General features: G+C 31.2%; 1 protein-coding gene across 1 annotated transcript in view; it reads left to right on the forward strand.

The window, feature by feature from the left end:
- Positions 1-26,723, forward strand: part of LOC124370227 (uncharacterized protein DDB_G0290685-like) — a 146,845-nt gene that overhangs the window by 23,829 nt on the left and 96,293 nt on the right. The window contains exons 8-13 of the mRNA XM_046828517.1: positions 2,960-3,109; positions 4,705-4,854; positions 6,452-6,601; positions 8,196-8,345; positions 9,947-10,096; positions 13,259-13,408. Of these exons, the coding sequence (XP_046684473.1) occupies positions 2,960-3,109; positions 4,705-4,854; positions 6,452-6,601; positions 8,196-8,345; positions 9,947-10,096; positions 13,259-13,408 (900 nt within the window). The remainder of the gene's footprint in view (positions 1-2,959; positions 3,110-4,704; positions 4,855-6,451; positions 6,602-8,195; positions 8,346-9,946; positions 10,097-13,258; positions 13,409-26,723) is intronic.

A 26,723-nucleotide genomic window follows, 5' to 3' on the forward strand; every position in this document is an offset into this window, starting at 1 on the left:
TGTCTAATTTCATCAATAAATGGTAGCGTGCATGGAAAGCTATAATACAAAAACTGTTGAAATCTGTATGCTTGATGATAGTGGAATGACAGTTGTCTTCTGTACAGATCATAAACTGTATTTCTAAGAATTGTGCTAGTGTTAACTGCTAAACTGTTAATATTTTGGTGCATAAAAACTGGTAAACCAGATATAGGAAATTTCACAGTAAGACCTTTTGGTAAAAGCCCAAATTGTATGCAAGCCGAAAGAAATATTACGTGACAATAACATTTTACTGATTTAACCATGTGAAATTCAAAGTAGCTTTTGAGTTCATTCCTGTTATTCATTAGTGTATTTATGTTGGAATAAGTAAAAAGAAAAGTATATAACAAAAATCGGAAAGGGCCAAACGTCAAGAGACTTACTTGGATAATCAATTGAATGTCATTCGACTAATACATGTAGAAAAAGGCCAACATATTAATATTAATTAACTATATTTCGCTTTTTCGCGTCTTCAGGTCAAAACAACATAACAAAACACATAAAATAATTAAAAACATACATGTAAACAGATAAATAAATGAATAAGCATAATATTCTTGAAATGATAAACATATGTTCAAACTGTGGGTGTAAAGATGTGATGAGTGTTCAGATGATTTAAATTTATCGAAGATTTAATCCATAGGGAAATTTAGATTTTGTGACAATTTGACATGCTTGTTCTAAATTTCTAAATTTTGATGTATTTGAATTATTTTTTATTGATCGTATTGGTTTTACTGTATATAAATTTTCAAAAGATTCTTTGTGTATTTTACTATGAATGACTAATGGTTTTGATTCATCATTATGCTTAAAATCATAACGGTGACCTGTCATTCTTATTCTTAAATTATTTGTTGTAGAGCCAATGTAGTCTTTAGGACATTTTTTACACTGAATTTGGTATACTACATTTTTTGTATCACATGTCAAATTTCCAATAATTTTGTATACTTTTTTAGTTGAACTACTTTCGAATTTTGATGACTCTTGTATTTGATTGCACACCATGCATCTTGATTTATTACATGGATGTGCTCCTTTAAATTTATTTTCATTTTCCACATCAGAATCAGCTGGTAATTTTGGTTTAGATATAATGTCCTTTAAGATAGGAGGTCTTTTAAAAACAATACGTGGAATACATTTTAGAAATGAGTCTCTCAGTGGAGAATTTTGAAGAATTTTGTAAGCTACTTTAAAAATGTTATTAATTTTGTAAAGACCAGGATGATATTGTGTTATTAATTTAGGCTCATCATAAATATTTCTTTTTGACATAATTGTTATTAAGGTTACTTTCATTGAGCTGTAGCTTCTCATTTCAATAGCTTCTCAGGATATCCTCGTTTTAAAAGAGCATCATATATGTTACTAAAATAATTTTTAAGATCTTCACTCTCACTGCATAATTTAGTTGCTCGTGTAGCCAAGCTTTTGGGAATTGATCTTTTTACATATACAGGGTGACAACTGTTGTAGTTTAGATATTGAAAAGTGTTGGTAGGTTTTACATTAATTTTGTGTTTCAAGTAACCTTTCTTGATGTAAACGTCAATATCCAGAAATGTAACTGACTCTGTTGAAATTTTCCAAGTAAATTTTAAATTGTTATCGAAGGGGTTCAATGCGTTTAAGAAATCTAAAAGTTTTTCATTACTCTCTGTCCATAACATAAAAATGTCATCTATGTATCTAGTCCAGAATAAAGGTTTAAATGTTTGAGAATGTAGAAACTCTTGTTCAAATTTTGCCATAAAAAGATTTGCGTATGATGGGGCCATTCGGGTACCCATGGCTGTTCCTTTCTTTTGTAAATAAAAATTTGTTTTGAAATCGAAAACAATTGGAAGATAATATAAAATTTATGAGAGTAATGATGAAGTTAGTGCTTGGTTTTGAATTTCCAGGTCTTTTATTTAGAAAGTGCTTCACAGCTTCTATACCTTTATTGTGGTCAATATTAGTATATAAGGAAGTTACATCAATCGTAACTAACGTCACATTTGTTGCAATAGGTTGGGGTATTTCTTTTAATCTTTCAATAAAATGATCAGTGTTTTTCAAGTAGGATGGTAAATTTTTGACAAACTCCTGTAGGTGTACATCTACAAACCCTGATATTCTTTCTGTGGGAGATGATATTGAGGCGGACTATGGGACGCGGCCAGGTGGTGATATCTTTGTTTTGTGTACTTTCGGTAACAGGTAGAAAACGGGTGTTTGAGGATTTGTGTTTATTAAAATATCAATTAGCTCTTTTGGCAATCCCTCTTTAATATAATTTTCTTTCAAATATTTCGTTATTTCTTTATTAAAGTGGTTTGTCATATCAGATTTTAATAACTGATAAGTGTCTTCATGTTCTAATTGACGGTTGGCTTCTCTAATATAGTCTGAAATGTTCATGATTACTGTTACATCACCTTTGTCAGCAGGCAAAATTACAATATTTTTGTTATTTTTCAGTGAAGAAATGGCTTTAGATTCTTCCTTAGAGAGATTTGATGACGTTGGCAAATCATCAGAAAAATTTGGGTTAGCAATGTTAGATAAAATAACGTTCAAAAATTGTTCGATAGGGTGGTCTGGACTTAATGGTGGTGGTTCCCAACTTGATGTATCTTTAAAGTGTTCAGTGAACGTTTTCATTTCAACAGTCATGCAATGTAAATTGTTAATATTTTTTGTGTTCATTTGAGAGTCATTGTTTGTTATCAAAAAAATATTTTAATCTCACATTTCGGGCAAATTGAATAGTATCCATCACTAATTGAATGTGGTCAAAAAATTGGAGTTGGAGCAAAGTTAAGTCCCTTAGACAACAGAGAAATTTCATTTAGTTGCAGATTATAATCTGATAAGTTAATTAAATTCATCTCGTCACATTGCATTGAAAATTGTGTAAGGTTATTGTTTTGTCGAGATGGGGAAGTTAGCGATGAGAATGGGGTGGGAGATGAAGACGGAGGTGGTGGTGGAGGTAATCTGAAGCTATTCAATAGAGACGAGTCTATGGATATGGTTTTGGTGTTTGAAGTGGGCTGTAATTCACATGTTACTGAGGATTGCAAGGGTAAAGGAGTTTCTTCTTGTTGTTGCGTATGCAATATATTTTGTGTCACTACTGAGTAATTTTGGAACTGTGGTATAAATTCTCTCGAACATAGAATATTATTCATATAATCAGAGTGTTGTATGTACACATTTTGGGCAATGTTAAAACCATATGTTTGATAATAAAGATTGGTAAACTTTCGCTGATGAATTTTGCATTTTGTAGAAATTAAATTCATGGCATGTTGTCTAATTTCATCAATAAATGGTAGCGTGCATGGAAAGCTATAATACAAAAACTGTTTGAAATCTGTATGCTTGATGATAGTGGAATGACAGTTGTCTTCTGTACAGATCATAAACTGTATTTCTAAGAATTGTGCTAGTGTTAACTGCTAAACTGTTAATATTTTGGTGCATAAAAACTGGTAAACCAGATATAGGAAATTTCACAGTAAGACCTTTTGGTAAAAGCCCAAATTGTATGCAAGCCGAAAGAAATATAACGTGACAATAACATTTTACTGATTTAACCATGTGAAATTCAAAGTAGCTTTTGAGTTCATTCCTGTTATTCATTAGTGTATTTATGTTGGAATAAGTAAAAAAGAAAAGTATATAACAAAAATCGGAAAGGGCCAAACGTCAAGAGACTTACTTGGATAATCAATTGAATGTCATTCGACTAATACATGTAGAAAAAGGCCAACATATTAATATTAATTAACTATATTTCGCTTTTCGCGTCTTCAGTCAAAACAACATAACAAAACACATAAAATAATTAAAAACATACATGTAAACAGATAAATAAATGAATAAGCATAATATTCTTGAAATGATAAACATATGTTCAAACTGTGGGTGTAAAGATGTGATGAGTGTTCAGATGATTTAAATTTATCGAAGATTTAATCCATAGGGAAATTTAGATTTTGTGACAATTTGACATGCTTGTTCTAAATTTCTAAATTTTGATGTATTTGAATTATTTTTTATTGATCGTATTGGTTTTACTGTATATAAATTTTCAAAAGATTCTTTGTGTATTTTACTATGAATGACTAATGGTTTTGATTCATCATTATGCTTAAAATCATAACGGTGACCTGTCATTCTTATTCTTAAATTATTTGTTGTAGAGCCAATGTAGTCTTTAGGACATTTTTTACACTGAATTTGGTATACTACATTTTTTGTATCACATGTCAAATTTCCAATAATTTTGTATACTTTTTTTAGTTGAACTACTTTCGAATTTTGATGACTCTTGTATTTGATTGCACACCATGCATCTTGATTTATTACATGGATGTGCTCCTTTAAATTTATTTTCATTTTCCACATCAGAATCAGCTGGTAATTTTGGTTTCGATATAATGTCCTTTAAGATAGGAGGTCTTTTAAAAACAATACGTGGAATACATTTTAGAAATGAGTCTCTCAGTGGAGAATTTTGAAGAATTTTGTAAGCTACTTTAAAAATGTTATTAATTTTGTAAAGACCAGATGATATTGTGTTATTAATTTATAATTATTTATAATCTGATAAGTTAATTAAATTCATCTCGTCACATTGCATTGAAAATTGTGTAAGGTTATTGTTTTGTCGAGATGGGGAAGTTAGCGATGAGAATGGGGTGGGAGATGAAGACGGAGGTGGTGGTGGAGGTAATCTGAAGCTATTCAATAGAGACGAGTCTATGGATATGGTTTTGGTGTTTGAAGTGGGCTGTAATTCACATGTTACTGAGGATTGCAAGGGTAAAGGAGTTTCTTCTTGTTGTTGCGTATGCAATATATTTTGTGTCACTACTGAGTAATTTTGGAACTGTGGTATAAATTCTCTCGAACATAGAATATTATTCATATAATCAGAGTGTTGTATGTACACATTTTGGGCAATGTTAAAACCATATGTTTGATAATAAAGATTGGTAAACTTTCGCTGATGAATTTTGCATTTTGTAGAAATTAAATTCATGGCATGTTGTCTAATTTCATCAATAAATGGTAGCGTGCATGGAAAGCTATAATACAAAAACTGTTGAAATCTGTATGCTTGATGATAGTGGAATGACAGTTGTCTTCTGTACAGATCATAAACTGTATTTCTAAGAATTGTGCTAGTGTTAACTGCTAAAACTGTTAATATTTTGGTGCATAAAAACTGGTAAACCAGATATAGGAAATTTCACAGTAAGACCTTTTGGTAAAAGCCCAAATTGTATGCAAGCCGAAAGAAATATTACGTGACAATAACATTTTACTGATTTAACCATGTGAAATTCAAAGTAGCTTTTGAGTTCATTCCTGTTATTCATTAGTGTATTTATGTTGGAATAAGTAAAAAGAAAAGTATATAACAAAAATCGGAAAGGGCCAAACGTCAAGAGACTTACTTGGATAATCAATTGAATGTCATTCGACTAATACATGTAGAAAAAGGCCAACATATTAATATTAATTAACTATATTTCGCTTTTCGCGTCTTCAGGTCAAAACAACATAACAAAACACATAAAATAATTAAAAACATACATGTAAACAGATAAATAAATGAATAAGCATAATATTCTTGAAATGATAAACATATGTTCAAACTGTGGGTGTAAAGATGTGATGAGTGTTCAGATGATTTAAATTTATCGAAGATTTAATCCATAGGGAAATTTAGATTTTGTGACAATTTGACATGCTTGTTCTAAATTTCTAAATTTTGATGTATTTGAATTATTTTTTATTGATCGTATTGGTTTTACTGTATATAAATTTTCAAAAGATTCTTTGTGTATTTTACTATGAATGACTAATGGTTTTGATTCATCATTATGCTTAAAATCATAACGGTGACCTGTCATTCTTATTTCTTAAATTATTTGTTGTAGAGCCAATGTAGTCTTTAGGACATTTTTTACACTGAATTTGGTATACTACATTTTTTGTATCACATGTCAAATTTCCAATAATTTTGTATACTTTTTTAGTTGAACTACTTTCGAATTTTGATGACTCTTGTATTTGATTGCACACCATGCATCTTGATTTATTACATGGATGTGCTCCTTTAAATTTATTTTCATTTTCCACATCAGAATCAGCTGGTAATTTTGGTTTCGATATAATGTCCTTTAAGATAGGAGGTCTTTTTAAAAACAATACGTGGAATACATTTTAGAAATGAGTCTCTCAGTGGAGAATTTTGAAGAATTTTGTAAGCTACTTTAAAAATGTTATTAATTTTGTAAAGACCAGGATGATATTGTGTTATTAATTTATAATTATTTATAATCTGATAAGTTAATTAAATTCATCTCGTCACATTGCATTGAAAATTGTGTAAGGTTATTGTTTTGTCGAGATGGGGAAGTTAGCGATGAGAATGGGGTGGGAGATGAAGACGGAGGTGGTGGTGGAGGTAATCTGAAGCTATTCAATAGAGACGAGTCTATGGATATGGTTTTGGTGTTTGAAGTGGGCTGTAATTCACATGTTACTGAGGATTGCAAGGGTAAAGGAGTTTCTTCTTGTTGTTGCGTATGCAATATATTTTGTGTCACTACTGAGTAATTTTGGAACTGTGGTATAAATTCTCTCGAACATAGAATATTATTCATATAATCAGAGTGTTGTATGTACACATTTTGGGCAATGTTAAAACCATATGTTTGATAATAAAGATTGGTAAACTTTCGCTGATGAATTTTGCATTTTGTAGAAATTAAATTCATGGCATGTTGTCTAATTTCATCAATAAATGGTAGCGTGCATGGAAAGCTATAATACAAAAACTGTTGAAATCTGTATGCTTGATGATAGTGGAATGACAGTTGTCTTCTGTACAGATCATAAACTGTATTTCTAAGAATTGTGCTAGTGTTAACTGCTAAACTGTTAATATTTTGGTGCATAAAAACTGGTAAACCAGATATAGGAAATTTCACAGTAAGACCTTTTGGTAAAAGCCCAAATTGTATGCAAGCCGAAAGAAATATAACGTGACAATAACATTTTACTGATTTAACCATGTGAAATTCAAAGTAGCTTTTGAGTTCATTCCTGTTATTCATTAGTGTATTTATGTTGGAATAAGTAAAAAGAAAAGTATATAACAAAAATCGGAAAGGGCCAAACGTCAAGAGACTTACTTGGATAATCAATTGAATGTCATTCGACTAATACATGTAGAAAAAGGCCAACATATTAATATTAATTAACTATATTTCGCTTTTCGCGTCTTCAGGTCAAAACAACATAACAAAACACATAAAATAATTAAAAACATACATGTAAACAGATAAATAAATGAATAAGCATAATATTCTTGAAATGATAAACATATGTTCAAACTGTGGGTGTAAAGATGTGATGAGTGTTCAGATGATTTAAATTTATCGAAGATTTAATCCATAGGGAAATTTAGATTTTGTGACAATTTGACATGCTTGTTCTAAATTTCTAAATTTTGATGTATTTGAATTATTTTTTATTGATCGTATTGGTTTTACTGTATATAAATTTTCAAAAGATTCTTTGTGTATTTTACTATGAATGACTAATGGTTTTGATTCATCATTATGCTTAAAATCATAACGGTGACCTGTCATTCTTATTCTTAAATTATTTGTTGTAGAGCCAATGTAGTCTTTAGGACATTTTTTACACTGAATTTGGTATACTACATTTTTTGTATCACATGTCAAATTTCCAATAATTTTGTATACTTTTTTAGTTGAACTACTTTCGAATTTTGATGACTCTTGTATTTGATTGCACACCATGCATCTTGATTTATTACATGGATGTGCTCCTTTAAATTTATTTTCATTTTCCACATCAGAATCAGCTGGTAATTTTGGTTTCGATATAATGTCCTTTAAGATAGGAGGTCTTTTAAAAACAATACGTGGAATACATTTTAGAAATGAGTCTCTCAGTGGAGAATTTTGAAGAATTTTGTAAGCTACTTTAAAAATGTTATTAATTTTGTAAAGACCAGGATGATATTGTGTTATTAATTTATAATTATTTATAATCTGATAAGTTAATTAAATTCATCTCGTCACATTGCATTGAAAATTGTGTAAGGTTATTGTTTTGTCGAGATGGGGAAGTTAGCGATGAGAATGGGGTGGGAGATGAAGACGGAGGTGGTGGTGGAGGTAATCTGAAGCTATTCAATAGAGACGAGTCTATGGATATGGTTTTGGTGTTTGAAGTGGGCTGTAATTCACATGTTACTGAGGATTGCAAGGGTAAAGGAGTTTCTTCTTGTTGTTGCGTATGCAATATATTTTGTGTCACTACTGAGTAATTTTGGAACTGTGGTATAAATTCTCTCGAACATAGAATATTATTCATATAATCAGAGTGTTGTATGTACACATTTTGGGCAATGTTAAAACCATATGTTTGATAATAAAGATTGGTAAACTTTCGCTGATGAATTTTGCATTTTGTAGAAATTAAATTCATGGCATGTTGTCTAATTTCATCAATAAATGGTAGCGTGCATGGAAAGCTATAATACAAAAAACTGTTGAAATCTGTATGCTTGATGATAGTGGAATGACAGTTGTCTTCTGTACAGATCATAAACTGTATTTCTAAGAATTGTGCTAGTGTTAACTGCTAAAAACTGTTAATATTTTGGTGCATAAAAACTGGTAAACCAGATATAGGAAATTTCACAGTAAGACCTTTTGGTAAAAGCCCAAATTGTATGCAAGCCGAAAGAAATATAACGTGACAATAACATTTTACTGATTTAACCATGTGAAATTCAAAGTAGCTTTTGAGTTCATTCCTGTTATTCATTAGTGTATTTATGTTGGAATAAGTAAAAAGAAAAGTATATAACAAAAATCGGAAAGGGCCAAACGTGAAGAGACTTATTTGGATAATCAATTGAATGTCATTCGAATAATACATGTAGAAAAAGGCCAACATATTAATATTAATTAACTATATTTCGCTTTTCGCGTCTTCACGTCAAAACAACATAACAAAACACATAAAATAATTAAAAACATACATGTAAACAGATAAATAAATGAATAAGCATAATATTCTTGAAATGATAAACATATGTTCAAACTGTGGGTGTAAAGATGTGATGAGTGTTCAGATGATTTAAATTTATCGAAGATTTAATCCATAGGGAAATTTAGATTTTGTGACAATTTGACATGCTTGTTCTAAATTTCTTAATTTTGATGTATTTGAATTATTTTTTATTGATCGTATTGGTTTTACTGTATATAAATTTTCAAAAGATTCTTTGTGTATTTTACTATGAATGACTAATGGTTTTGATTCATCATTATGCTTAAAATCATAACGGTGACCTGTCATTCTTATTCTTAAATTATTTGTTGTAGAGCCAATGTAGTCTTTAGGACATTTTTTACACTGAATTTGGTATACTACATTTTTTGTATCACATGTCAAATTTCCAATAATTTTGTATACTTTTTTAGTTGAACTACTTTCGAATTTTGATGACTCTTGTATTTGATTGCACACCATGCATCTTGATTTATTACATGGATGTGCTCCTTTAAATTTATTTTCATTTTCCACATCAGAATCAGCTGGTAATTTTGGTTTCGATATAATGTCCTTTAAGATAGGAGGTCTTTTAAAAACAATACGTGGAATACATTATTTTTAGAAATGAGTCTCTCAGTGGAGAATTTTGAAGAATTTTGTAAGCTACTTTAAAAATGTTATTAATTTTGTAAAGACCAGGATGATATTGTGTTATTAATTTATAATTATTTATAATCTGATAAGTTAATTAAATTCATCTCGTCACATTGCATTGAAAATTGTGTAAGGTTATTGTTTTGTCGAGATGGGGAAGTTAGCGATGAGAATGGGGTGGGAGATGAAGACGGAGGTGGTGGTGGAGGTAATCTGAAGCTATTCAATAGAGACGAGTCTATGGATATGGTTTTGGTGTTTGAAGTGGGCTGTAATTCACATGTTACTGAGGATTGCAAGGGTAAAGGAGTTTCTTCTTGTTGTTGCGTATGCAATATATTTTGTGTCACTACTGAGTAATTTTGGAACTGTGGTATAAATTCTCTCGAACATAGAATATTATTCATATAATCAGAGTGTTGTATGTACACATTTTGGGCAATGTTAAAACCATATGTTTGATAATAAAGATTGGTAAACTTTCGCTGATGAATTTTGCATTTTGTAGAAATTAAATTCATGGCATGTTGTCTAATTTCATCAATAAATGGTAGCGTGCATGGAAAGCTATAATACAAAAACTGTTGAAATCTGTATGCTTGATGATAGTGGAATGACAGTTGTCTTCTGTACAGATCATAAACTGTATTTCTAAGAATTGTGCTAGTGTTAACTGCTAAAAACTGTTAATATTTTGGTGCATAAAAACTGGTAAACCAGATATAGGAAATTTCACAGTAAGACCTTTTGGTAAAAGCCCAAATTGTATGCAAGCCGAAAGAAATATAACGTGACAATAACATTTTACTGATTTAACCATGTGAAATTCAAAGTAGCTTTTGAGTTCATTCCTGTTATTCATTAGTGTATTTATGTTGGAATAAGTAAAAAGAAAAGTATATAACAAAAATCGGAAAGGGCCAAACGTGAAGAGACTTATTTGGATAATCAATTGAATGTCATTCGAATAATACATGTAGAAAAAGGCCAACATATTAATATTAATTAACTATATTTCGCTTTTCGCGTCTTCACGTCAAAACAACATAACAAAACACATAAAATAATTAAAAACATACATGTAAACAGATAAATAAATGAATAAGCATAATATTCTTGAAATGATAAACATATGTTCAAACTGTGGGTGTAAAGATGTGATGAGTGTTCAGATGATTTAAATTTATCGAAGATTTAATCCATAGGGAAATTTAGATTTTGTGACAATTTGACATGCTTGTTCTAAATTTCTTAATTTTGATGTATTTGAATTATTTTTTATTGATCGTATTGGTTTTACTGTATATAAATTTTCAAAAGATTCTTTGTGTATTTTACTATGAATGACTAATGGTTTTGATTCATCATTATGCTTAAAATCATAACGGTGACCTGTCATTCTTATTCTTAAATTATTTGTTGTAGAGCCAATGTAGTCTTTAGGACATTTTTTACACTGAATTTGGTATACTACATTTTTTGTATCACATGTCAAATTTCCAATAATTTTGTATACTTTTTTAGTTGAACTACTTTCGAATTTTGATGACTCTTGTATTTGATTGCACACCATGCATCTTGATTTATTACATGGATGTGCTCCTTTAAATTTATTTTCATTTTCCACATCAGAATCAGCTGGTAATTTTGGTTTAGATATAATGTCCTTTAAGATAGGAGGTCTTTTAAAAACAATACGTGGAATACATTTTAGAAATGAGTCTCTCAGTGGAGAATTTTGAAGAATTTTTGTAAGCTACTTTAAAAATGTTATTAATTTTGTAAAGACCAGGATGATATTGTGTTATTAATTTAGGCTCATCATAATATTTCTTTTTGACATAATTGTTATTAAGGTTACTTTCATTGAGCTGTAGCTTCTCATTCAATAGCTTCTCAGGATATCCTCGTTTTAAAAAAGCATCATATATGTTACTAAAATAATTTTTAAGATCTTCACTCTCACTGCATAATTTAGTTGCTCGTGTAGCCAAGCTTTTGGGAATTGATCTTTTTACATATACAGGGTGACAACTGTTGTAGTGTAGATATTGAAAAGTGTTGGTAGGTTTTACATTAATTTTGTGTTTCAAGTAAACCTTTCTTGATGTAAACGTCAATATCCAGAAATGTAACTGACTCTGTTGAAATTTTCCAAGTAAATTTTAAATTGTTATCGAAGGAGTTCAATGCGTTTAAGAAATCTAAAAGTTTTTCATTACTCTCTGTCCATAACATAAAAATGTCATCTATGTATCTAGTCCAGAATAAAGGTTTAAATGTTTGAGAATGTAGAAACTCTTGTTCAAATTTTGCCATAAAAAGATTTGCGTATGATGGGGCCATTCGGGTACCCATGGCTGTTCCTTTCTTTTGTAAATAAAATTTGTTTTGAAATCGAAAACAATTGGAAGATAATATAAAATTTATGAGAGTAATGATGAAGTTAGTGCTTGGTTTTGAATTTCCAGGTCTTTTATTTAGAAAGTGTTTCACAGCTTCTATACCTTTATTGTGGTCAATATTAGTATATAAGGAAGTTACATCAATCGTAACTAACGTCACATTTGTTGCAATAGGTTGGGGTATTTCTTTTAATCTTTCAATAAAATGATCAGTGTTTTTCAAGTAGGATGGTAAATTTTTGACAAACTCCTGTAGGTGTACATCTACAAACCCTGATATTCTTTCTGTGGGAGATGATATTGAGGCGACTATGGGACGGCCAGGTGGTGATATCTTTGTTTTGTGTACTTTCGGTAACAGGTAGAAAACGGGTGTTTGAGGATTTGTGTTTATTAAAATATCAATTAGCTCTTTTGGCAATCCCTCTTTAATATAATTTTCTTTCAAATATTTCGTTATTTCTTTATTAAAGTGGTTTGTCATATCAGATTTTAATAACTGATAAGTGTCTTCATGTTCTAATTGAAGGTTGGGTTCTCTAATATAGTCTGAAATGTTCATGATTACTGTTACATCACCTTTGTCAGCAGGCAAAATTACAATATTTTTGTTATTTTTCAGTGAAGAAATGGCTTTAGATTCTTCCTTAGAGAGATTTGATGACGTTGGCAAATCATCAGAAAAATTTGGGTTAGCAATGTTAGATAAAATAACGTTCAAAAATTGTTCGATAGGGTGGTCTGGACTTAATGGTGGTGGTTCCCAACTTGATGTATCTTTAAAGTGTTCAGTGAACGTTTTCATTTCAACAGTCATGCAATGTAAATTGTTAATATTTTTTGTGTTCATTTGAGAGTCATTGTTGTTATCAAAAAAATATTTTAATCTCACATTTCGGGCAAATTGAATAGTATCCATCACTAATTGAATGGAGCAAAGTTAAGTCCCTTAGACAACAGAGAAATTTCATTTAGTTGCAGATTATAATCTGATAAGTTAATTAAATTCATCTCGTCACATTGCATTGAAAATTGTGTAAGGTTATTGTTTTGTCGAGATGGGGAAGTTAGCGATGAGAATGGGGTGGGAGATGAAGACGGAGGTGGTGGTGGAGGTAATCTGAAGCTATTCAATAGAGACGAGTCTATGGATATGGTTTTGGTGTTTGAAGTGGGCTGTAATTCACATGTTACTGAGGATTGCAAGGGTAAAGGAGTTTCTTCTTGTTGTTGCGTATGCAATATATTTTGTGTCACTACTGAGTAATTTTGGAACTGTGGTATAAATTCTCTCGAACATAGAATATTATTCATATAATCAGAGTGTTGTATGTACACATTTTGGGCAATGTTAAAACCATATGTTTGATAATAAAGATTGGTAAACTTTCGCTGATGAATTTTGCATTTTGTAGAAATTAAATTCATGGCATGTTGTCTAATTTCATCAATAAATGGTAGCGTGCATGGAAAGCTATAATACAAAAACTGTTGAAATCTGTATGCTTGATGATAGTGGAATGACAGTTGTCTTCTGTACAGATCATAAACTGTATTTCTAAGAATTGTGCTAGTGTTAACTGCTAAACTGTTAATATTTTGGTGCATAAAAACTGGTAAACCAGATATAGGAAATTTCACAGTAAGACCTTTTGGTAAAAGCCCAAATTGTATGCAAGCCGAAAGAAATATAACGTGACAATAACATTTTACTGATTTAACCATGTGAAATTCAAAGTAGCTTTTGAGTTCATTCCTGTTATTCATTAGTGTATTTATGTTGAAATAAGTAAAAAGAAAAGTATATAACAAAAATCGGAAAGGGCCAAACGTCAAGAGACTTACTTGGATAATCAATTGAATGTCATTCGACTAATACATGTAGAAAAAGGCCAACATATTAATATTAATTAACTATATTTCGCTTTTCGCGTCTTCAGGTCAAAACAACATAACAAAACACATAAAATAATTAAAAACATACATGTAAACAGATAAATAAATGAATAAGCATAATATTCTTGAAATGATAAACATATGTTCAAACTGTGGGTGTAAAGATGTGATGAGTGTTCAGATGATTTAAATTTATCGAAGATTTAATCCATAGGGAAATTTAGATTTTGTGACAATTTGACATGCTTGTTCTAAATTTCTTAATTTTGATGTATTTGAATTATTTTTTATTGATCGTATTGGTCATTTATATATATATAAATGAATGTTTTTTGTGTTTGTCCTTTGTGGAATCGTAAACTATTTGACCGATCATTATGAAAATTTGTATATTAATGTATTTTTCGACGGAGAAGATTTATATGCTATGCCTATTTATTTATCTCGCCACCAGGCGGCAATGCAAAAGTTAAAAGTTTTTGAAGTGCCTCTACACTATAAACTGCGATTACGAGACAGTTAAGTATGTTAAATAGCGAAAAAAATATTTAAAGGCGCTAAGCTTTGATGTATATTTGTCTTCAAAATACATTTCTGGTTGAACTTAAAGCTTGCGTGTTAGACCACTTTATAATAAAGTACATGTACGTAGACAATTTAAGACCATGAAATCGTTGTGTCTATTTCAAGCATTCATAATAATTGTGGAGCTTCCAGTGTTATTTAGTGCCTTGTTATTGATTCCAGTCTCATTTCCGTATTCCTTCAGTCTTATCAGCCCAAATCATAAAAAGAATATTTAAAAATGCAGCTTTGATGTGTAATTATGTTATTGACATGAAGAAAACAACACCATGAAAAACCAAATTCTTGCTCAAAAGTATTCAGATTTTTGGTTTAGAAGAATACAAATTCTTCCAGGCTAAGAAGACAACAAGAAAGTTTCTGTTCGTATAATTCAGTAACCTTTGATGACGCACCTCAATCATCCTCTCGCTGGTTTACATGTAATATTTAAACATGAGCTCTCGTTTCGGATACATCCCGGAATCTACCCCGCTATTGGAAAATATCAACATGTTCATCGATCTTCAACCTGGTGTTATCAAACATGCAGATTGTCAATAAAAATTTCTTTGCTATATATACATACGAAATTGCGTTGTAAATGAAATATCACTATAAGATTCCTAACTAGAATTGTAACTCATGAAATATCTCACCATGGTTCAAAACTAATAATTTCACTAACCCATCTATGACGACTAATTGTGCTTTTAATTACATATTGATAACAGAAATTAATACTAATTTGAGAGCAACATAGTTTTGTAAGTTTTAGGAACCTTGAAAATGTCAGTTGACACATAAACTTAATTTTTTATCTGCTTGTGGAAGACCTCGTTATAATCTCCTCTCGTTACATTGTATCACTTGCTCAACACCGTATGTCATTATTGTTCCCAAGAACACGCCTTGTCGTCTTGAAGTTCCCTTAGATGTCTACAGGGAGTATTTAAAGGGATTGATCGGTAAAGCATTTCTTTCCCATTATCTCCATTTATTAAATTGGTCATTTAGATTCCAGTGATTTGGAGCTCTTTTGTAATTTTAAATGTTAAATAGACATGAATCGCACTCAGTTTTTTATACTGGAACTATTCAAACTAACTAACTAATTGAAGACTAATTGTGCTTTTAATTACATATTGATAACAGAAATTAATACTAATTTGAGAGCAACATAGTTTTGTAAGTTTTAGGAACCTTGAAAATGTCAGTTGACACATAAACTTAATTTTTTATCTGCTTGTGGAAGACCTCGTTATAATCTCCTCTCGTTACATTGTATCACTTGCTCAACACCGTATGTCATTATTGTTCCCAAGAACACGCCTTGTCGTCTTGAAGTTCCCTTAGATGTCTACAGGGAGTATTTAAAGGGATTGATCGGTAAAGCATTTCTTTCCCATTATCTCCATTTATTTAAATTGGTCATTTAGATTCCAGTGATTTGGAGCTCTTTTGTAATTTTAAATGTTAAATAGACATGAATCGCACTCAGTTTTTTATACTGGAACTATTCAAACTAACTGACTAATTGAAGTATATCTTAAACATATGTCATGAATATAAAAAGGACAACATACAGCTAGAAGGAGTTTTATATTAACATTGAAGTAAGTTTTATATTTGTATGCCAATGAGAAAAAAACACTATATATGTTTAAAATTAACGATTTTATTATAAAAGTAAGATTTCAGGCAACATTACAACTAGTGGTAATGTTAATATATAGTTAATTATGATAATTTGAAATTAATTCATATTCATTGCTCAAAACCCCTATACAAATATATTGTATATCGGACTCTCCAGGTAGTTCTGATAACACAATTACCCCTTCTCCGTCTCTTCCCGCCTGTATCCCCCCCGACGCTGTTGCCAAATTAAGAGAACCGCGGCACCAAGATATCGTTAACTTCCAGTTTACGGCAGAGAAAGGGAAGAGAGAAAAATACTTTAAGTCAAATGATTTTTAATATAACGATTTCACAAAAATATCCCTGGCATTCAACAAAAAATTTACTGTTTAATAAATTTGTTGTTTACATTTAAATTTTTTTGAAATTTAATTCGAAACCATCACAAAGGTTTTATATGTCCAACGTTCGTAATGTGATAAACTTAGCATTTCCATTATGATAAATTTAGCAGTGTTATTCAAAGTATAGTTTTTACGGGTTTAAGAGAAATGCCCTGCAAAAAAGGAAGTTTATTTTTATATAAATACGAAATAATACCTACAAATAGTTTATTTTAGACAGAAATAAAATTTAAAATCTAGAAAACATCAGAATATAACATACTATTATTATAAAGAAGGATAGCTCTTCAAAGTTATACTGTACATTGATCTTTTTGTATATATTCGTGTTTTTTCTTATATGCAAAAAATCATTCCTCAGCTGGATGACTACAATATTTTTCTTCCTCAAGGCACTTTAAAACACTCCATTCCAATCAATATAGCCCGATAGCTGAGCGCTAAAAAAACCTCGAGAATCTGGAAAAAATGTGTCAGTCTGTTTATCCGAATGATATCTGGAGTAAAAACTTATATATATACTTGAAATGTTACGTGAAGATTGATTTCTTCAAGAAAAATTTTAGTTTGATGATGGTGCGTATATTTTCATTGGGATTTGGCTGAAACGTCATCGAAAGCATATACCTTGATTTGATAGATAACTATAATAAGAATGGGAAAATTTATTGTGCTATTTCATTTTCCTACTTTGTATTAGAGAAGTGGTACTAATTTTATGCAATTAATATAGAATATCAATAACTAAAATAGAAAAAGTAATTTAATTAGGTAATTACTCACTAATCCAAGTCTATAATTAATAATATGAATATTATAATCATAGCAACAAATCCGTAAAAGCATTAAAGAACGATTTAGCATTTTGCTGGCGTTCATTTTGTATCGATAAATAGTAATTGATTAACTATTTGAATTACATCGAAACAATCCAATAATCCGATATTACTTCTTCACTCGTGCATGTTATGGCTATTGGTTTTCCACCACACGACTTCCATTGTCATGAGTATAAATTGGTGAAAACAATACTCAAAATAATTACTTATTGCGTATATACTATATAATATTTATCTCAATATTATTGTTTATTTATGTCAATACATTGTTCTCATATAAATAATATTATAAAATAAATATACTAAAAATTACAATAGGTGCACTAATTCTTCAATTCAAAATACAACGTTACTGTTATTTTAATCAATAACATCCGATCTTATTTTTAGTAAATTTACTAGTATTATTGTGCCATTTATATACATAATAACACTGTTTATAATACAGGTAAAGCAGCTGTAATCACATAATTGCGCGATTGTTGTACCCGTGTATAACTGGGCTTTGAAGTCTCGCCCCTTTGTAGAGCGGTTCCCTGTTGAGTAGAAGGTGAGGTTAACGCTGTCGTTAGAAGTCTCGAGGGCGTCAATCATGTATGTAATAGGAGATTGGGCATCTTATCTCGGTTTGGCTGCGTTGAGTGCTCAAATCTTGAGTCTATAATAGGCGAAATACCACTGCAGAAGTGCTGTATAACTAGAAGGTTTTCATGGTGAAAAGAGTCGCCTGGAAGAAATGTAGCACTGATGTTGACAGTGTACTATACAAGTCTATAGTAGGTACTTCCACAAGACCTTACTTCACCACTTGATTGTCTGTCGTTATGTCAAAGATGAACCGATAATTCAAATACAGTTCTGATCCAGAATTAGTATTGAATCTACTGATCCTCACTTTTATAATAAAATGTAGGGAAAACCTGCAAAGCATGCCAATCACAAATAGTGGAAATTAAAACACACCGGTTGTGACACGCATAAACTAAATCCAGAACTAAAGGACGATATATTTTAGTTATAAACCGGAAAATTAGCCAACTTCACCACGAAATAAGGTAAGTGTTCCTAAACAGCCTTTCACGGTAATTGTAAAGCGTATATTTCAAGGATTTGCAGGTTTGGTGCCTCATCAGGTAACAGGATACCATGTGAGCTAGTGGTTAAGTAACATTTGGTAACCTTCCTAAGGAGAGATCTGTTATAATTAAGACTAAAACTAATCAGCTTGGGTAGTAAAAGCGGTAACATATAATAATATTAAATGTAATGATAAAGAAAAAACCATTTATAGCTGTTATTAATACTGAAAATATTAATAACACCGCCACATCACGTGTAGTTTAACAGGCTTCACTGAGAGGTTCCAAGGAAATAAAAATACAGCTCATTTCATTCTCGAGTTGTCCTGCAACAAGATATACTTGCAGACAATCGTAAAGAAAGAGTTATTTAAATTCTGAGACTGCACATCCCCGTTCGCACACCCAAAGTGGGCAATTAGGAAGCGAGCACTCATGGCGGCGAATGGGATGGTGGAACAGAACTCAACCTAGAAGGGAAAAAAAAGAAAACACCGTGGATAGCGTGTTTAGAATCATTTACTAGTTTGGAAGTCACCAACACAGAGTACAAAAAAAAAAATCTTTAACCAAGATACGAATCTTTCTTTCGAAATAAAAATATTGGCCTGACAAAAACACATTACTACAGTTAAAATAATATTTATGTCATATGTCTCAGGTGCATCTGGATAAATTAAAAAAAAAAAATAGGAACAACCACAATTTAAAAAAAGAACTGCCAATTCCACCCAGTATCCTTCGGCAAAGGGCGGGCTCCTCATGAAATCCAACAAACAAAACTAAATAGCATTTAAACTAAACTTAAAAACTAAATAACAAAATATAAACTATAATAACTGGCAACAATAACAAAATAAATAAATAAAACAAATAGCAGGGTATCACAGATGTTGACTAGAGGTATTTCCATCTCTCATCATGGAAGGCCAGTTTTCTAGCAGAGCAGAAAAATCCTGGAAAACTGATGTCTGCGACCACCCATGATGAGAAAGCAGCAGGAGGCAAGAGTTCCTCTCCTGGACCTCGTCAGTGCGAAACGTAGAACTTACGCCAGTATGTTATTGGGAAATTTCAAAATGAAAAAACACAAATTGCATGAAAAGGCAAAATTTACTATAAGTACTTCCACTAACGTGCAAGAATTTAGAAGTTCCTTGCCACTCTGAAGAGGATATGCAGAACGCTCTGAAACAGTACAGTCAGTGCCTTCTGCAGCCACAGCGAACAACACTTACATATACTATATAGAGACACATACATGAGCCGGGGAGATAACTGGGCTCAAGACTTTAAACCGGCTCAATTCACTCTGCAGAAAAAAAACTGTACCAACCTACTGAGTGATAACCTCCAAAGACACTCAACCAAATTCCATAGTTGGATCATGTGTCTCATAAAAAAACTAGTTATTGGGTATATAGAAATGAAGTCATGCAAAATTGAACGTCTACAGAGAAAATCTTTCTCGAGTTATCTTGACACAATTTTGTCTGTTAAGGTGGGTTTTATAGCAGGGTAAAATATAAACGTTTTTTATTCTATACTCCACAGAAATTCACCAAAAGATTATAATGTATATATTAGCCAGGCTTCATATGTCACACGTTAAAATCTAATATCCTATTTTTTTCTTAAGTTTGTTTACAAATCGATTTTCTCGTCACCATAATGGTTACCCATACTATCAATGTAGACATTGTTACTAACTCTCAACCAAATTGCATATACCATACTCAAGCTCAGTGTTCCCTTCTTTGAAATACAGCTTGATGCAAAATTTCAAAATTTACTCCATTTAATTTTCGATATATTTTACGGATAGACATGCTGACAGAAATGAAATTATTCCAATCCTCCAGTGACAGGCTTAGCTAACTCTCAGCCAATAAATAATTAGCCTTGTAAAATATAATCTTAAAGGTCTTGGTTCTCTACACGAAATGGCGGCCCCAAACGTAAATGAGCATTATTGTGATTCATTACGTAGACTCTAGTACCTAATTTAACAAATAATTAAAAATCAATTATACAAAACTTATTTGGGCAATTGCAGATAAGTATTGTCGTATTAGGGAGGGAGTAGTTGGGAAAACTAATACTCTTTTGTTTATCTTATCCTTCACTTATGCAATGCTTTTATCCAATCAGTTTCCCAATTTTCTAACAGTTCGCTTGATAGATCTGATTTATTCAGTTACAAAATACTGAGTTCCAAATGAGTTTAGTTGTAGTTTTTAATTTACAGTATGACGTTATTATTACGATTACTCCCCAAACTTAATGTTGTAATGTGTAATTCAGTAACCTGTGTTCTAGAACGAATCGAGGTAGATATATAAACATTTGATGGTTATCTGAGTGTATGTTGACAGAATTGATATATATATATATATATATATATATATATATATATTATAAACAAATGAGAATTATTGGGCAGCTGTACGCATGGTTTCAGAATCGAGATAGATATATAAACAGCTAAACATTGTTAGACAGCTGAGCGTATGTTTGAGCTTCGTTCGATTGCAATCTTTTGTAATGTCGTGTTGTGTTTCGAAGTTTTATTGAATAAATGTAGTTACCAATTGATATTCTGGTTTATTGAAGTCTTTGTTTAGTAACCTCTAAAATTATGTGTTACAAGACTATAAATGCTATCTTCAAATAGTATTTACCCCCCACCCCTTTAACCCAAGTTTAAAAACTATCATTAATAAGGTAAACCTTGGTAACTAGTAGGAGTGCTGTAAACAGATTTAAGATACCTAAAATAATAAACAATTTAAGGAGGGTGCAACTTACTTTTCAACAGTATACGTTTGGGCTGTCATTTCTTGTAGAGTGGTCCGATATAAATTCTTTAAGTGTATTTGTTATTGACTAACCAAGAGCTTTAAAATGATACGTTACAAGACTATAAGAGCTGTTTGAAAATTTTGAGTTGCCTCCAATCCCTCTGTCACTTAATGGTCAAAAATATGAAACCTATCATTATTAATGTATTCCTCCTATTTATAGTGAGAGTGCCGCAAACAGATTTGATATATCTAAAATAACAAAAAAGTTAAGAGGAGGTGAAACTTACTTTTCAATCACCCTGTATATATATATATATATATATATATATATATATATATATATATATACACACACACACACACACATATATATATAAAACGTTTTACCTTTTCAGTAAACTGCCCTTTAATAGCTTAAAAACCATGAAATTGGTTTCGTTGGAATAATTTCAAAACCATGTTTGTAAACATGTTCTTTAATAACGGTTCGATACAATACAAAGATATATCTGGGGCAGCTATACTGAAGACAATTGCGATGTACGAATATGTGACTAAAAAATATGAAGTTAGGTGAAAGAGAACTCTAAAACGAATGTTTACTCTAAGACGCCAATTACTGTTTTCAAAATATAACTTAAAAATCTGCCATCTTGAAACCTTTAAGGAAATTGGTAAATGTGTATTTTTCTTTTATAAGTTGTTCACACATCATCACGTGAAGAGCACTTTTACATAAAGTAATGCAAATTTTGGATAGAGATGATTTATTAAAGACGGAGGAAAAGGTATTGGTGTATAACGGAGTAACTTGAGGATTAAAAGCAACCAATGTGGCATTGAGAAAGGACCAAAAGAGATGATGAGTAACAATCAGTGAACGAGTACAGCGAGCGATTCTCACTCCGAGTCTTTCAACTTCTTCCACTTTTTGTGGACGGCCCAAATTAATGATCAAACCCTTGATTGAATCACGAGCTTTTAATCCCCATTGGTGCTTGTTTAAGAGCCTTTCATTGTTGTCGAGACGAGAAAAGCAATTTCAATTCAGCGCTAAAATTTAATTACATCAGGATTCTTACTACCGCTCCATTTATCATCCTTATGATACTTTATTAACTTTTTTGAAAATATTTATTCCATGTTAGAGATGTAGCCTCGAAAAGTGTTTTGTAAATATTTATTACACAATCATATTGTGTTATAAATATTTATTCCTTAATTTCTTGTCTCGATAGGGACTGATGGACCTAGTATAATAATATTGGTACTTAGGGATGGTATTTTGACTATGGTTTGAGCCAATTTTGTATTAAGGGTAGTTTAAGGCTACGATTTATTAGGGTCGAATTGGGACTAGAGTGTATTGAGGCTAGTTAGAGACCAGAGTGTGTTGGAGTGGTTTGGCACTTGGGTGTATAGGAGGTGGTTGATACCCGAGGATTGTCTTGAGGATGTCTTCTTCAGATGGTTAAAACTTAATGAATACGGAAGCAAACACAAAACAGTATAAACCAGTGGACTTAAAAAGGTCAAAAATAATCTTTATAGGCATTAATAATGGATCATGTTTCATCCTAAATAAAACAATCACTTAAAGTACTTAAATCATTCTTAGATAATTTAGAAATACACTTAGAGGGGTATTCGGTGATATAGCCACATGATCTACCAGATTTAAAAGCCGTATTTTTTATAGATTTTGAAGAGACTTAGGCAAATGTCATTAGGGACGATGCTTTTTAAAAGAATAAGCAAAGATCAGTTCCAGAACCCTGGACTTGATGTACTATCTGCCTTATTTCTGTAGCATATAACCTGGGAAGTGACCAAACAGTGAAGAACTGTCTACTCTCGTACTTATATGGAAGTTGAATAATTTTACTGAAACACTAGTAGAGTTTCTGCATAAAAATCAGTAAAAATTTGAGTTGACAATATTAAATTCCTTATTTTTATATACTTCAAATTACAACAAATAAAAAAAGCTCGTAATGGATAGTCAAAAGCCTCAATTGGATTTTTATAGGTAATAAAGAACGCATAGAACAATTTTATTGAATTTTCAAAAGTAAATTAACAATATTGCAAAAGTATTATATATGTAAAATAATTTTTAATTTTACGTTTACATTCAATCTTTTCGCAAAGAAGCGAAATTTACTAATATATACATATTTCCATTAGATAACTTACACAATTAATTTAAAGAATTTTAGGATATCTGTCTAATGTATAATACAGCAAAAGAGAAAAAGTTTTTAAATATTAAAAGCAGTTAAAATAGAGAGTAAACGGTTTCTTAAGTGTTTGTAGTTGAGAGTTAAAAGCCTCGTCTCCCTCCATCCCTCCGTCCTCTCTCCAGTGCTTCTTGGAACAAGGTTAAAGGTACTTAATTATAAATGTATTTAGGTAAAGATGTTTATTTTACAAAAACGCAACTAGAATTGAATAATACTAGTCTTTCAAAGAATAATATTAATTTTAAACCAATTATTGTACGGAGCTCAAGAATTATTGTCTAATAATTTTTATATTTATACCCGGTCGCAGTCTTAATGTTATACCGTGCATAAGAATAAGAACAATGAAACAGTAAATGACCTTACCGGTGGCGCAGCCTGGTGGGGCGGGAGTTACGCAAAGAACAAAGTAGAATGTAGTCAGTCTAATATACGGTAGGCCATGTACTCCAAGTGACCATTCCTAAGTTTTGAAAAAGTACTTATCACAGTCGTGAATTTTTAACGGAGTCGCAAGATTTCAATTCGTTAGAAAGCAACATTTGTGCGGAATTAATCTCGATAAGTATTGTGCAAAAATACGTAATTTAAGTAATTCATATTCTACACGTGGTTCAAACTAAAAAGTATTGAAAACCCGTACGTATGACTTTCATTTGATAATTGGGCATCATTATTTAATAATAATAAAGTATTAAATAGAACACTGGATCAGTTGAAAGGCCGTTTTTATCATCGTAATATTTTAATATAGTTCATCACTTTGTAGAAACAATGCCAAGCTAATTTATTTTATATCATAAGGAAAACCGGGTTTTAATTATGATCTTAATCAGGCAGTGCTAAAATGGCTGTTTCATCGACAGTTAAATCGTTTCACATATACAGTTTTATATTACAATTATCTTGTAATATCCCCCGTTTGCTCTCCTGGCATTATATAACAAAGAATTAATGTGTAGTTTGATTGAACTGTCACAATTTTAGCTAATGTCTCAATGTATAATAGCGTAATTTTAAACCTAAATCTTTACTTCATCTCCCCTATGTCAAAGAGGTAAAAATATGAAATCCAGAAAACGTTTCAAGATTTTCTGTGGGCTGCCCTTCATAAGTGAAAGATCTTCTTTACCTGTCACGAGGGTACTCTCTTTGTCATGTGAATAGAGATATAGAGTCTTTCTGTGTAGTGTTTCATCCAGTAAATATATTTAGTGCATCACCAGCTCGACTTTTGCAACCCTGATATTGATTATGTAACCAAACATGAAAAATAACTGTAAATCATATTGAGTTTGTGTTTGTAAACTAAAAATTGTTATAATTCAAAGTGATGCAATATCTATTAATTATAATATTAAATATTACCATGAAACAATCATGATTTACGCTTCTACTGTTAGTGGCTGAGTTAAACATCTACTTCCGATATATGTGTTGTTCATCCGTTAGGTAAATTGACCTGTCTCAGCCACGAAGACAAAATCCCGTGCGCTCTATCCATGAGTTCGTGGTGCAACATTTCGTAGTGGTAAACTCTACGTGGTTATCAGAGTTCGTAGTCAGCAATTTTGTGGTCGTCAAGATTTTTGATCGTCCAGTTAAAGAAGACATGTTAAAAAAAAACTGTTTTGGCAACTTTGCGATGTCAGAAAAAAGTGACCAGGATTTTCTAATTCTAATCATTAGTACTATGTTTACCAAAATCAGGCTACATCTGTTAGAATGCCAATCAGCAATATTTCTTCTATACGCTTCCTCCCGCCAGGAGCAACAAACAACTGATACCTCTCAACTGGGACATGTTTGGTGCTCTCGGCTTATGGAAGCATATCTTTAAAGTGGCCTTGCTCTCTTATGCATTGCCGGATTTTCTTGCTAACGGTACCGTTGGAATTGTCATTAAAACGTAAAAATAGTTGCTATCTTTGAAAATTTGTATAACCTATTTAAAGCAGCTGATGCCTATTAAAAGACAAAATATTAGTTGCTCCCGGCTTGTGCAAGCATACCTATGAAATAGTTCTCGTTTACGCGTTGACGAATTTCTTTGAAAAAGAAACCGTTGGAATTACTATAAAAATGAATAAGTAGTTGGTATTCTATGTCTTTTTTATAACTATAACTGTTATTTTGTGTTTGACTTAAACAATTTTAAACAAATGGTATTTTGAAACGGATCAAAGGATTTTGTTAATATTATAATTTTAAAAATGTCTATTAAAGGTTATTACAATTCTATAGTTTCATAACTTTACCTTTGTTTCAAAACATATAATTTTTTTATAAAAACACATACATACAGGTAGTCGGAAAACTAAAGGTTCACTGCTGCGTATGAACTTTGAAGCTCAATTTTATGTGTATAACAAAACCCTGAAGTATTGGAACACTTTTACTGAACACCCTAGATATTTACACACACACACAAACACACACACACACACACACACGCACACACACACGCACGCACGCACGCACACACGCACACACACACACACGCACACACACACACGAGGATGACTTGATCATCATAAAAATTAAAAATCAAAACCATTTTCGTAAGGATGAACCATCTATAGGGATATAATGCGGTTGCTACCCCTAGAAGAACTATATGCTGGTTTTAAATTTGTCCGATGGCCTAGATCGATGAACTTTGAAACACCTTTTTTGTGCTATCAACATAAAAAATAGGAATTTTAATGCAAGGCAGGATTAGGGTAGGTAGGGGTTAGTGTAGAGACAGACTCTACAAAATATCTTTAAATAATTTTTGGATTACTTTATCAACACTTGTTTCCAGTTTAAAACAAACCAACAAGTTGTGTTGTGTTGCGTGTGTCAGTGTTGTTTGTTTCTGAGTTTGTTGTTTGTTTAAAATTATTTCATAATGGTTATTGGTGAAGATAGACAGGAGAATACTTTGAATTTTTTAAAAAGTGTTAATTAAACAACAGTTCATTAAAACTTCGAAATTTAAAATTGGCATGCAATGCAATAATTGTTATAATAATCCTAATATTTTCATTTAATCAGCAATTGCTTATAGG

Source organism: Homalodisca vitripennis, unplaced genomic scaffold, assembly GCF_021130785.1.
Source record: "Homalodisca vitripennis isolate AUS2020 unplaced genomic scaffold, UT_GWSS_2.1 ScUCBcl_59;HRSCAF=872, whole genome shotgun sequence".
In the NCBI taxonomy this organism is placed as follows: Eukaryota; Metazoa; Arthropoda; class Insecta; order Hemiptera; family Cicadellidae; genus Homalodisca; species Homalodisca vitripennis.